Source organism: Podarcis tiliguerta, assembly GCF_965153285.1.
Source record: "Podarcis tiliguerta genome assembly, chromosome: 1".
NCBI lineage: Eukaryota > Metazoa > Chordata > Lepidosauria > Squamata > Lacertidae > Podarcis > Podarcis tiliguerta.
The window spans coordinates 28,942,065-28,956,790 of record NC_139534.1 but is presented as its reverse complement, the minus strand read 5'-3'; the positions used below and the strand labels follow the sequence as shown (position 1 = coordinate 28,956,790).

General features: G+C 43.5%; 1 protein-coding gene across 4 annotated transcripts in view; it reads left to right on the top strand.

The window, feature by feature from the left end:
- CSRNP3 (cysteine and serine rich nuclear protein 3) overlaps nucleotides 1-14,726 on the top strand; it is an 88,870-nt gene that overhangs the window by 74,099 nt on the left and 45 nt on the right. For 2 of the 4 annotated variants that reach the window (XM_083409114.1, XM_083409116.1), the window contains 3 exons: nucleotides 1,818-2,077; nucleotides 5,673-5,969; nucleotides 7,106-8,149. In XM_083409114.1, coding sequence (XP_083265240.1) covers nucleotides 1,818-2,077; nucleotides 5,673-5,969; nucleotides 7,106-8,149 — 1,601 coding nt within the window. Of the gene's footprint in view, nucleotides 1-1,817; nucleotides 2,078-5,672; nucleotides 5,970-7,105; nucleotides 14,655-14,726 lie in introns of those variants that run through there. The other 2 variants (XM_083409115.1, XM_083409117.1) reach the window with 1 other exon arrangement.

The window sequence follows — 14,726 nt, the reverse complement described above, 5'->3', positions numbered from 1 at the left end:
GATAAGCTGCCTGTTCTGGATGGGATGGCACTCTCTTTGAAGGAGGAGCAGGTGTTCATTTTGGGGGTATTCCTTGAACCATCTTTGTCATGAGAGTCCAGTTGACCTCTGTGGTCTGGAGTGACTTTTACCAGGTTCAGGTGGTTTGCCAGCTGCAACCTTTCCTGAACGGTGACAACCTGACCACAGTGGCCCAAACATTGGCACTGCCTGAAGGCTTGATAGCTGTAATGTGCTTTATGTGGGATTAGCCTTTTATCTGGTCCACAGTTGTGCAGACTGCTCACAGGACCAGATTACTGGCAATATGTTACCCCACCACTAAGAGAGCTGCCATGTTCAAGGGACTTCTGTTAATACATGTCTTAAACAACTTGGGGCCAAAGTACCTTAAGGACTGTCTAGATTCTTATGTTTTATGGATATCTTTGTTGATTTTGCTTTTATCTGTTGTATTCTGTCTTGTTATATTTTTAATGGAAATGCAACATACAGATGTGTAAAAATAAGTAAGTCCACTTGCCCTAATGGGTGCAGCAGGTTGGTGATGCCTCCTTCCACTGGGACCTGACGGGAACCAGGACTGATGGGGTTTTCACTTCCGGTGGGCAAACTCTGGCTCCCTTTGCCAGCTTGGGAATCTGGCTCCTGTTAAATTGGTCAATGGCAGACAGGCTTGGAGAGCAGGTGCCCCCAGGAGGAAATAGGCTTTCCTAAGGTCCACTCCCAAGGTATTTAAGCCTGCCTGTCCTGGTTCCTAGAGACAGTATGGGAAGAAGAACCTCCATGTTGTTGTTACCTCTGAGATGGCTGGCTATATAGTTGGAGGTTCTAGGCCTCTATTCTGCTTTATATAAAAATAAGCAGTTAGGTTTGTCTCGTAGGAGAAGCAGTGCCTGTTTTTACTGGAACACCTTTGAATCTCTTTTGCAACACCTTTGTTGCCTTCGCATTGTTCCACAGTTAAGATCGGAAGTTGAGATTGGAAACAAATTAAAGTTGCTCTGGAAAGTGCAATGAACATTGATGGAACTGCATTGCAGCAAAACTTTTAACAGCAACATTGACTACCACCTGATTAAATGACCAAGGAGTCCTAAGAGTTTTAGCTGAGTAATCCATTAATCCTGCCTAAATAGGGACATGAGAAAGCAGTTCAAAAACAAACCAAAACCAACCAACCCCCCCGATATTCTTTTGTTGTGATGTGTGAATTCAACATGTCACATGAGGTATTGTCTTTGAACAGGCAGTTCCTGTTTTCACACGGAATGAAAGCCTTTTTGAAAATGTCAGTTTTGTATTAAGGATTGCTAAAAATAACTTAAGATGGCTATAAATCTACTTCCCCGTTGATTGGGGGGAAGGGGTAGTTTGTTAGCCTTTCAGAATGTTTTTGATCCGTTAACAAAACTAATGAATTGACTAAATGTGGCAGTAGCACTATATGCTAATAACAATAATGAAAATGAATGAAAATAAGTTGAATGCCGAATTAAGCATGTATGCTGATAGGGGAGGGAGAGAGAAGGAAACTGGCAACAGGCCAGCTTCTCCACCCAATTAACTGCACAGAGCGAGGAAGGCCGAGAATTGGAATAACTCCCTCTCCCCACATGGGAAATCGGTTGTGTGTGTGTGGAGGCACACGCAACTTGTACTCATGCCAGCTCCCACCACCAGCACTCCTTCCTTATCCCTGATTCCCCCAGGCAGAGGTGCTCAGCACCAGCTGGCCTGGGGAACCCCACTGTTGAGAATTTGTGAAATGGTGAGAATGGTTTTTATTCCAAGCTGGTCACCTTCTTTCTTTGCAGCATCATCGATTCTGAAAAGAGAGAAGCGGAAGAGGACGAAGAATGTTCATTTTAACTGTGTTACGGTGTACTACTTCACAAGGAGGCAAGGGTTCACGAGCGTCCCCAGCCAAGGAGGAAGCACCCTGGGCATGTCCACACGTCACAACAGTGTGCGGCAGTACACACTGGGGGAATTTGCGATGGAGCAAGAGAGGCTTCACCGAGAGATGTTGAGAGAGCATCTCAGGGAGGAGAAACTGAATTCTTTAAAGCTCAAGGTAAGGACAAGGCTAGCGAACTGCATTGCCTCTCTACCGTGTGGGCAAGAAGCAGGAAACAGAGGAATTGCCGCACTTACATCCTTGGCAAGATTGCATCTCCGCTTCTAACATGGCTGCACGTCAATTGCCCCAAGGAAGCTGGCATCTTCCCTGTTTCCCACATTAACTCATCAGATTTGTAATAGGCTTCCACCTGAGCTCTTTACAGCGACAGCTTCCTTCCTGCTATGCAGATACGATGGCAATTCATTTCCCCCCATCAAAGTTCTCGCTTTGATCAAAATTTAAATATGGTTAGCCAAGTTGCTTAGTGCGGAGTGTTCTGCACAAGAGATTTTGGCTGGTTATTTTAAGGAAGCGCTGCTTTGTGTTAGGAATCTGGGTAATGTGGGATGAGGCTGCCGGATAAAATATTGGAACCCATTTTATATGTGTTCTGTATGGTATCTACCTGCAGGTGACTCTGACTGAAGCATGTCCTGCACCAATCTGTTTATGTGTTCCTTCTCATGCCCAGTCAGAGCTTACAGGCACTGGACACACCTGGCGTTCAGAGAGATGATGCTACTGACTGTCTCTGCAAAATTTTGTGTCTCATATTGTTTGTCTGGGACTTGAGCAATCTCTTATTTTTTTATGGTCCCAGGCTACTGGCAAATACACACACATGAAGACAAGTCACCATACATGGCCAGTGGGCCATATTGGACTCGCACCGTCTGCTTAAGCGCCACAGAGGCACTCCAGATTGAGCAGGTGGTTGCAGCAGTATTTAAAGCACTCAGTTCGGCTGATTTGAAAGCAGATCACATCCAGATCAGAGTCAAAACTGACTGAAAATTCACCCCCTCAACTCTGTCCTTGTGAAGTGGAGTGGGCAAAGCAGACCACATCCCACATGTCTTGGGATCGCGCTGGCAGTGTTAGGAGCAAAGCAGGCGAGAAATGGGTTATTACAAGATGATGGTCGCAGTGGTGATATGTACATGGCTTCCCATCAATGCTCTAGGCAGCTTAAAAAGCAAAACAAAACAAAAACCGACACTATACAAAAGGAAATAATTAGCATAGATGAAAATAACAACTCAAAAACCTTCCTTCTAGTGAAGATGGAGAAAAACAGGTTTTATGCAGCTCTGCTTAAAACAAACAAAATGTATTTTGGTGGAGAACCTGGAGCCCTCCAAATGTCACTGGGCTCCAAGCAGCATCAGTCCCAGCCAGAATGGTGAACTGCTAAAGGTGATGGAAGTTGGGAGTCCAGCAACATTTGTCCACCCCACTCATGATTTAAAACCACATTTGAAACAGGAAAAGGCCTATTGTTGATTTTTAAAGCACATAGTGCACAGTCCCTAGTCAGCTGCAGGTTGTTTGAGAGCTCCACCTGCTGGCCACTTGGTTGGAAAGAGAGCAGAACATTGGTTCATCTTTGTGTCCAAAATATTTTTACACGTTTCAAAGAAGTACATGGTGCTGTCTGTGAGACAAGGGTCTCAGAGCGAGCTGTACAGTGGAAGTAGATGCTGTTGCCCAGCTTAGTTGATCCGTTTAGTCTGTGGCTCTGCAGAATCAAAGAAGCTATGGCAGAGCATGCAGTTACATGTGGGGCCTGCAATAAACGTTTGCAGTATGAAGTGCTCCTGTTACGGACATTCCACCTCCACCTCCCATCAACAGTCAGTCAGCATTCCATGCCCACTGAGCATGCTCTGCCTTCATTGGGTTCTTTTTCGGGGTTCCCTTCCTACTTAGTGGTTTTCTTTTTCTAAAGATTAGTAGAATTTCTGCAAACCTTGGGGTTCTCAAGACTACTCCTGTGTGCAGATGGTGTTGTTTTGCCTACTATCTCTGAGGTCTCAGGCTATGTAAGGCTGAATACAAATATGTAGCAAAAGGTGTATTAATATGCAGTCTTTAATATATATATTTTTTGGGGGGGGGTTCCTATGCAGATTAGTTTAAATTTGCATAGGAAAATTTTCTGCTACTGTAGAGCAGCTGTAGGGAGCCTCCAGTCACAGGCAAAATTATGCCTGTCAATTTGGTCTTCAAGGTTGTTGCCACCTGTCCCACATCCAGTGTCACATCCAATGGCAGGTGTGGGGCAGTTGCGAACGTGGCCTCAAAGGGACAATCGGCAGCCTAAAGTTTATTTGCAAGTGGGGGTCCCTATCACACTGACAGGAAGCCACGCTGGGCTGTCCGCACTAGACAGTTCCTGGTGGGAGAACTCCCTAGCGCAGCTTGGGGGGCTTGTTTGCTCAGTTCCAAAGCAGTTTGCATTCAAGCCACTTTCTCAAATGAAGGGTGCAAAGCTGAGCATGCTCCATTGCAGGCACACTCCCAGCGCCAATCAGTTGTACCTGCTGACCAGCTATCAGTGGTTACCTTGATGCTCTTGGATTGAAAGGTGATTGTCAAAATTGGCCTGTGAAAGGTTGGGGAATTAAGGACCTTTACCACCAGTCAGATACAATTTAGCACACTTATTTTGCTTGTATTCTGTAAACAAAGCTTTGAACCTGCTAAGCTTGCCTAACGTCATATTTGCAATTGGCATCCGTTCCTTGTTACAAAGGAACTCGGGGAAACAAGAACATTTTCTGCCCCACATCACTGATTTCTTCATTCGTGGCACAATTCAGGTCTCAGAGGACCTTTGCAGTATGTCATAGATAAGGCAAAACAAGATGGCTACTACTGCAGTAACAAAGCTGGAGATTAACATTAGGTTGAGGATCAATTCCATTAGAATGGAAGGTTTCTGAAAGGAAAGTGCCCTGCCACTTAGATTGTTGCCAATACTCCCGTGAGCCTTTCTTTCCCCTCTTTTGCGTGACAAATTCGATGCTTTCCATCACGGATTGTCTGTAGCCTCACCTAGGAAAAGTGGCTGGTACTAGGAGTTAGGGATGCTAAAAGCTGCTGCCGGTTCAGATAGATAATACTGGGATAGAAGGATAAATGGTCTCACACTATATAGGGCAGTGCCATAAGTTGGTAAGTTCAAAAACAGTAAGAAGCACTGGAACAAGCCCGCCCACTTCCATGCCAGGAGCGCCTTAGTTGAAAGCAGTGCTTTCCCCCCCTAAAAAAAAATGTTTAGGGGTACTCTCATTTTCCTACTCATATTGAAACACTGCCCCTCAATGAGGCCAAACTTAGATTCACAAAATGTTTAGGGGTATGCGTATCCCTGTGTCCCCCCCAGAAAAAGAGCACTGGTTGAAAGCCATGTTCATACAGTGGTACCTCGGGTTACAGACGCTTCAGGTTTAAGACGCTTCAGTTTACAGACTCCACTAACCCAGCAATAGTACCTCGGGTTAAGAACTTTGCTTCAGGATGAGAACAGAAATTGTGCGGTGGCAGTGGGAGGCCCCATTAGCTAAGTGGTGCTTCAGGTTAAGAACAGTTTCAGGTTAAGAACGGACTTCCAGAACGAATTAAGTTCTTAACCCGAGGTACCACTGTATAGCCTTTCATGATAAAAACAGGGTTTATTGCCCTTGTTAACTGTTTTCGAGCTGAGAATGGCTCTTCTTCTCAATGAATCCTCCACACGCTTTTTCATGGCTCTGTGTTGCAGATGACAAAGAACGGCACCGTGGAGTCCGAGGAAGCAAACACTTTGACACTGGACGACATTTCCGACGATGATATAGATCTAGATAACACAGAAGTAGACGAGTACTTCTTTCTACAGCCTCTGCCAACAAAAAAGCGAAGGGCACTCCTGAGAGCCTCCGGGGTCAAGAAGATTGACGTAGAAGAAAAACACGAGCTGCGAGCCATTCGCCTGTCAAGGGAGGACTGCGGCTGTGACTGTCGAGTCTTTTGTGACCCAGAAACGTGTACCTGCAGCCTTGCAGGCATAAAATGCCAGGTGAGAACTGAACTCAGGTACAGTCTTAAAGGGGCCGGGGGGGAACGAGGGGAAGCCAAAGTATACTTACAGGTATTTGGTTTTTTAAAAACCCAGTGGCATCCTCCTCCCCCCCCCCCCCGCCATTCAAATATTCCTAATGTATTTTTCCCCCCGTGATAGGAAATTCTAGGAGTCATTTTATAATGCCTATCTCAGTATGCAACAGCAACTATGCTGTTAGGAGGCCAGATGAGTGGCAGCACCCACCCACCCATTTGCTATAGGAGAGCAGCATAAATAGGGTTCTCATAAGTCATGGCTTCTGATAATGAGTCCTAAGCCTGGTTAAGCATAACCATGGTTGACAGCTATGGTAACATAACTGGATCATTTGGGTCCAGCAGAGTGCGGACGGGGGGACTCATGCTCTAGAAAAGAGTATGAAACCCCCAAGGACCAATCTTGATTGCTTTCCTATTAGCAAGCAATCAGCCGTTTTACATTTACGTTGCCCTTGGTGTCCTTTAAGGGACGCGGGTGGCGCTGTGGGTTAAACCACAGAGCCTAGGACTTGCCGATCAGAAGGTCAGCGGTTCAAATCCCCGCGACGGGGTGAGCTCCCATTGCTCGGTCCCTGCTCCTGCCAACCTAGCAGTTCAAAAGCACCTCAAAGTGCAAGTAGATAAATAGGTACCGCTCTGGCAGGAGGGTAAACGGCGTTTCCCTGCGCTGCTCTGGTTTGCCAGAAGCGGCTTAGTAATGCTGGCCACGTGACCCAGAAGCTGTACGCCGGCTCCCTCGGCCAATAAAGCAAGATGAGCACTGCAACACCAGAGTCAGTCATGACTGGACCTAATGGTCAGGGGTCCCATTACCTTTGGTGTCCTTTATGGAGCAACCAATTTTGAGATTCTTCCTTTCCAATGTCCCCCTGCTGTGGATTTATTTCCGCAAGATGCAATATAATGGACTGGGCATTTTAAAATTAATGTGAATCATTTATTTTCCGTATCACCCCTTTGACCATATATCTGAGGCAGCTTTCCTGAAAATAGCTCCTGGCTTTTACTGCCAATTTCTAGCTTTGCAAGGTTCTGCACTATAGAGTTCCTCCTTCCCAGACCCTTAGTTAATCCATGGTCTCTTTCCTAAAGGTGGATCGTATGTCTTTCCCATGTGGTTGCACTAAAGAAGGATGTAGCAATACGGCAGGTAGAATTGAATTTAACCCCATCCGCGTTCGGACTCACTTTTTGCACACTATAATGAAACTTGAATTGGAGAAGAGCAGAGAGCAGCAAGTCTCTGCGCTGAACGGTTGCCACGGCGAGATAAGCGCTCACAGCAGCTCTATGGGCCCCGCAGCCCACCCGCTAGAATATTCCGTCCCGGATAACTTTGAGATTGAAGCAGAATCTCGGGCCGGCGTGATGCACTTGCAGTCGGCCGATGACTTGGACTGCCCAGGAGAGGAGGAGGAGGAAGAGGAGGAGGAAGACGCTAGCAGCTTTTGTAGTGGGGTTACAGATTCCAGCACCCAGAGTTTAGCACCCAGTGAAACAGATGAAGATGAGGAAGAGGAAGAAGACGACGATGAGGATGACGACGAGGAAAAGGTGGATGACTTTGTGGAAGGCTTGGGTGCTCATGGCGACATGGTGCAAGCTCTTCCTTCGGTCCTCTGCTACTCCGACAGCACCGCCATGCACGAGAGTCACTCCAAGGCTTCCTCCTACTATGGCAACTCCTCAGCGCTTTATTACCAAATAGAGAACCACAGCCCTGGCACTCCTGGCCAGATGCGTGAGGCTTACTCTGAAAGGGATACAGTTAAGAATGGGAATCTTTCTCTGGTGCCTTATAATCCAGCTTCAGAACAGTTTGTGGACTACACACGGCAATCAGAGGAAAGTTATAGCGGCTCGCTTTATCCTCCTTCAAACCCGTCCGTCATAGTTTGCTGCTCGTCTTCGGAGAGCGACGGCACTGTTCCGTGTAGTAGCCTATACGCCGAGCATAGGCCAAGACACTCCCAAGTGGACTTTCCCTCATACTTGAAAAGTCCTTCTCAAGATGGATTTGTTTCTGCTTTGAATGGCGGCACTCACCTCCCAGAGCATCCCGCTGAGAATTCGCTCAGCCTCTCAGAAAAGAGCAGACTGCATGAAGAGTGTATCAAATCGCCTGTCATGGAAACGGTACCTGTTTAAATTATTTTAGGACGGAATCCCTATATTTAACTGCACTCTGTTTTAATTCCCTGGAACCAATCTCTCCCCCCTCTTAGCAATAGAGGTAAGGGGACAAGACTGTGGTTAGTGTTTTGAATATTTCTTCTGGTTTAGGCCATTGCACAAAAGCAGTTCATGTAAAAAGTTAAAATTTAAAAGCGGGGGGTGGGGGGGAAATCAAATGGTCTTTTGATAGAAAATACCTAGATTAAATAATAATAATAAATAGTCGCCTACCTGTTAAACTACGTGAAGCTGGCCTATCGAGACTCAAAGCTTCCCTTTGTATTATCAGACCAGTACAAGATAATGCAAATTTTACTTTGGAAACGTCATGTTTAGAGTACAAAATTGTCACACATATTTGAAGAGATGGTGACTTTTTAAATGTAGATGTGATTACTGTACAAAAAAAACCGCCCCTGAATTGTTTGGTAATGTATATTTTATTTATTGTAGCTTAGTACTCATGTCTTGATAAAAAATGAACAGCATGTTCTTTGGAGCTGAACATTTGAGCAGCACAGCACAGCCACTTCAAATTTCATAAGGAAAATTATATAAATATTTTGTGACCACGTCTGAAGCTGACATTGAATTATGTTCTTTGAAGTGCCCTAGCCTTCAGTTATCCTTGTAAGCTAGGGGGCAGTCCAGGAAGTACCACTGCTAGGCATGATTCGCTCGTTTCAGCAACGGGTGGGGCGTTCCTGCCCCATCTCTATAAAATGAATGAAGGGTGTGCACAAGCTCCACCTTCTGAACTGCACTCATAGGCATCTATAATTGCTAGAAAGGTGAAATATAGGACAATCCTCTGGTTTTTGGTTTTAACTGGCACCAACATCCCTTGAAAATAAAGGAAGCTGGGCACAAGTCACCAAAAGTTAGTTGTGACTGGTTCATGTGTTTATTTTCTTTTGGGCATTTCATTTGTTGCTCAGTTTTCTACCCAAAAGCTACGTAAGGAAACGAACACTATTAAATACATGCAGAATCTAGCTGCTCTTCACATCTTCCTGCGCTCCACTTCCCAGAGGCACAGGTGTGTTTTTTTGCCATTGGACCTATGATGTAACATATATTATCATAGTAGTACAACCACTGCTTCTTTAGTAGTATGTACCATAGGGACGGGACCTCCAGTGACACCCCAACCCAAAAATAAACCCCCAGAGAGACTTTAATTTCTTACATTTTTTAGGTTTACAGGTTGGAGCACATGGTTCTCCCCTTACCCATTTTATTCTCTCAGTAATCCTGGAAGGTATTTTAAAGACAGGCACCTAGTCGATTTTGTGACTGAGTTGGGAGTTGCCCACTCTAACCACTACACAACACCACCCTTGCTCTCCATTAGCCCCATGCACACAGACTCCCCATTACCTACAGTGGCCACATGAACATGTCAGATTGTCACTGTTTTGGGGTAGGATTCAATCACACACCAGGGTGCACAGTCGTAATAGTTGACAGGTTTCATGCAACAACCCGCCCTCCAAGCATCAGCCCTTTTTGCAGTAAGGAAATTGTGGGATAACACTGTTATCTAACCTCTGCACAAGCGTATCAGAATGAATGTTTATTTAAAAAGCCAATGCTTTCTAATCTCCCCGCAAACAAATCAGGATGAATGCTCAAATTAACAGGCCATCTGGATTGCTATGGTTAATAGAAAACTAGCCTGATGAACCAGTGAAATCAACGGGACCTCATCTTCAATTCTTTCAGTAGAATTTAGTTGCAACTACCTTTCGGTGCATTGTGTGCCTCATGTTCACTTTCAGGATGAAAACTCTGGCTCTTTGTTGCCCTGCAAATATACAGCTAACTAATGCACTTTAGGGCCTCCCCTTACTTGTGGAGGCTATGGAAAGTCTTCAAGGTATGCTAGATGGTAGGTTTTTTTATTTTTTATTTTTATTTTACTTTTAAGTCATATAGGCAAAAATTAGGGGGGGGGGGGAATGATCCATGTTTTCTCTAGCCAATTTCTGAATATATGAGTAAGTCACTGATAAGAGGAGTCTTTGTGTTGAGAAAGCAACTCCATTGTAAATAGAAGACAGACAGGGTTCTAGGGGCATTGAGCCATTCACTCCAACATGACTTAAGATTTCACCTATGGTACTGTAGCAATATTTTAAAGGCCTGATCCAAAAGGAGGTTGAAATCAACAGGCATATGTCCGCAGTTGCTGGTGTTCAGTTAAAGGACTCAAGCCTTTGCACTCCTCTTTGTTTTCTGCTATTTATGCTCCAGCCAAGGCTACTGTGGACTCTGCCTTCTCCATTTACATCTGTGGAGGAAGCAGGTGTGTGTATGCAAAGAAATGGGAGTCTGGAGACGTGAACTCCGCTGAAGTGAACTGGGGGTCCTTGCAGGCAGCAGAGCACTGTGTGCACATCACAGAAATCCCTAGGCAGGTGGCTGCTAATAGAAAAGATTGTTTTTAAGATTTCTTATTCAGTAGTGAGAACAATGCCTATGAGTGTAACCTAGGACTACAAAAGTCCAACATCTGTCTTTCCCACTTAACAGCCAAGTCAAGAGTTTTACCATATCCACAGATAATATAAAACTCTACTTTTTGGAAAAGGGCAATTTAATAAGGCTATCCACACATAATCCTTTCATCTACAGGGACAATTTTAAATTTAAAGCCTTGAGCACCGCCTATCTAAAAAATACATCACTTCCTGTTCCGTTTGGATAATTCAGTTCTTTTAAAAAGGGACTTGAGGAAGCACCTTTGTGCGCCGGGTGAACACAAACCCTTACTGGACAAACACTGTGATAAAAAGAATCGGCTGAACTTACTGCTACAGTATTTTACATTTAAGTAACATTTAAAATTGATATCCATATCCAGTTTCGATCAAGATTATACCTATCATGTAGAAATACCCTGTGTAGCCATGCACACATTTTGCTCCCTGCTGTAGACTTAAGGGTACGGTCTTAAATCAGCCTTTCTAAATTGGCTGTAAATGTTTGCCTTTAAGCACTTGCTCCTGGGGCGGGTGACATGGCCCTTCTGTCAATCAGCTCATGCTCCAAGGGGGCAAACGCCATAGTTGTATGAAGCATCAAGCTTCTTGAATAGTTTTATTCACTATTTTACCAGCCTGCATAATTCAAGCAGCCGGATCAACGTCTGCCACACAGCAAGGCCCAGAGTCACTTGGATGTTAGCAAGGAGTCAAACTTCCTTCCCATGTGAAGCTCTCTCACATTCTACAGCACCACAGATTTGTTCGAATCTCCACCCACCCCCAAAAATCCAATTTCTTTTTGCCATATGGAGCACAATGCATGGGAGATGGTGGAATGAACTCCTGTGGCTCACACAAGTGCTGTACGTCCTGTATTGTTAGCCCTTGGTTTGATATCTGTGAGCCTTACGTGCCAAATGGCTTGTTGTGACTAAATGACAAATAACAGTGAATGTGTTTTGTACAAGTTTTGCATGTTCTGCTTTAGTTTTCGTGATGGCTCTCTAGGCCATACAGATAATGAAGATGATCTTGCTGAGTTTACATGCATTGATGCACATTAGTTTTAGGTACCAGTCAGCAAGTTGGAGCACAGCATTCCCCATTGGAAACAGACATTGTCGTACCTATTTCTGTCTAATAACAAATCACCCCGCACATTAATTTTAGCAGGCCAGAAGGAAAACAACTGGGAGCACTTTCCTGGCCAATTAAGTCTCACTTGCATGTTGTGTTATTGATCTTTAAAGATGGGCAGAGCAGATTGATTTGGCTCCAGGATTTTTATTTATTTTTTATACAGCCAGGAGTGTTCTTTCCTGAAGTCTTCCAGTCTGCCTGCCGTTCTCAGTTACAGTAATCCAGTGCGTCCCAAAGTCACCAAAAGGTTTTATTTTTTTTACCCCAGACACCAGATAGAGCACATGGAGAAATAGCCTCTACTGAAATGATTGCAAGGATACAATCATGCAATAGAATACAAGGCTTTTCTACATCAAGCCCCATGCACAGATGGATGAAACGTGAGCTGGAACAACCATGCTGGATCCCATTTTTCTTCACGTAGCATCCTTCTGGGAATGGGACCCAGTGTGAAAGGGACAGGATGCTCTTACTGGATCAAGATGACTCAGTTTACATTATAAGGGAATGCTCTTAAAATTTTCAGGAAATTCCCAATGTGCTAGATAAATTTATTTTTGTCCTCAATTATTTCCCTTTCTCCCCCTCCCCATTAATTTCCACAGGAAAATAGAACCATGTTTAAAACATGACTACAAGGATGTGGGATAATATGGAACACAGCACACACGTTTGCAACTAACCTAAACTGAATTAATCTTGTTCGACACAAGTAGATGAATCCTAGTGGGAATGGGAGATGCACAAATCCTATGGCACAGTCAAGTGCTTTCTGTTCATATAGATGCATATCCTGATCAAAATAGATAATGGAACTCTCGAAGATTATGTTTATACATATCCCTATTTGCTAGAGAATGTAATACCAAGGAGGAGGGAGTAAGGTGCCAAATATTACATTAGCAAGCAGGAGGGCTTCCCTGCAAGACCGAAAGCTTAGTTTCATTGTAAGGAATATACGTCGTTCCGAAATAGATATGCTGCAGCTCTTAGGATCACCTGCCAACACCTGAGCAACACTGTGTCCCCTGCTGCTAGTGTAAAGGACTAGCATGCCTCAACCTGTTAAGTCTTTTAGGAATAAGCATAGGCTCCAGCCCCAACTCTTGTAAGTTGCTATGGAAGACAATACCATCAGTAATAACTGAAAAAGGAGGGAGGGGATATGGAAAGGGGAACAGAACCAATGTGGTCTACTTACCCCCTGCAAAGGACCATGCCTCATCTACGGCAGTGCAAGCTATTCCTTGAGCTGTCTGTTAAGAAAACCGTAGGGTTGGAGTGGCAGTCCATCAAAATTCCATTTAGGAAATTTTATTTGCGATGCATGGTGAAAATAGCCTTTCCTCACTGCCCCCCACAAACCTTAACTATGTAGATTTAATGGGGTGTTTTCACTTTTTCCCTCTGAGGGTAGGTACCTAGGTGACCTGAAACTCATTTGTTTACAGCCAAAAGAAATATTAATATAGGAGCATGAATTTAAAGCTTTTACTGTTTCATACCTATTGATTCAGATGGCTACCATATTCACCTCATCCATGCAAAGTAATTCATTCATGCAAGGTAATTCTTCATTCAGTGGACTAAGTTACAGGTGTTTCGTTTGGAAAAAGACTTGGGGTGGAGTTGGTAAAAATAACACATGCAAAGTATCTTAGGTACTAGAAATTCGATAAGACATAAATAGTAAAGAAAAATCCCTTCCTCTCCCAACAGCCTGGAACTCAACATAATGAAACTGAACTGCTCTTGCTTTCTTCCATTTACCTACTTTGCTATTAAGGTTTTCAAAAAGGAAAGTATTGTGTGGACAGGTGTGACCCAGCACTTTATTAGAGTGATGCAGCTTATACTGATTCACACTGTGTATACCTTATGTAAGAAAACTCACCCAATGAGGAATCTCTTTGCTTTGGACAATTATTAGCTCTGTATGACTTACCCCTTCTTTTTTCTTTCTCAATTGCCACTGATATATGGAAAGAAAAACACAAAGTTCATCTGTAACTCTGATCTGGAATGTTCTCAAGAATTAAAGTAAATAGTGTATACAGCCATGGGTCCAATGGTATTTCCAATTCAGGAAAAACAAAAAAATCAGAACTCGTGCTTTAAGATGTAGAAGTAGATTCTCATAGCTGCTTGAAAATTGTAAATAACCGTAATGCTGCTTTAACTTAACACATTTGAGGGTAGATACACATGATTATCTTTTTATGAGGGTGGTTTTTAATCACCATGGATGGGTCTCTCAACTTAGCCATTGTAGACAGAAGCTACACACCACCACCCAAAGCCTCTCACTGGTGGTTAGTGTTATGCAAGGTAGCTTTGGCTCAGCTACTGTGGGCCCCTGCTCTGACCAGGTCACTTGCTCCCAGTTTTCTGTTCCTCATGCATTCTTCCAAGACGTTTACGGCAAGAGAATAGAATGTTAATGTAAAACTCAAAACCCATAATTGGCATTATTCCCTCCATGTGTTGATTTAATTTTGCTTTATAAGTTGCAACTTCACAAATACCAAAAGGGTAATGTAGGCAACAAAAACATTTGACAAAACTTAACCTGGACCTTATGCTGTAATCTTTTATTTTAACTGTATCTTGTATTTATATTTTCAGTATTTATGATGAATGACATGTAATTTGATGTATTTATTGTGGCTTATTTCTGCAATGTATATATTACAAAATAAGCATTTATAAGTCTTAAAATTAGGTTATTTTTTTTCTTAGTGGCACTCGTATTATGCTGTATTTTTACTATATATTGTACAATATATATTTATTGTCTATTTGTTTGCAACAAAGTAAATCAGGTTTCTACGTTACATCTATTACTGCCTCTTTTGTACTGGGGAAGGGGTATCTTAATCGTTTAAAGTTTAATACTGTTTTTATTT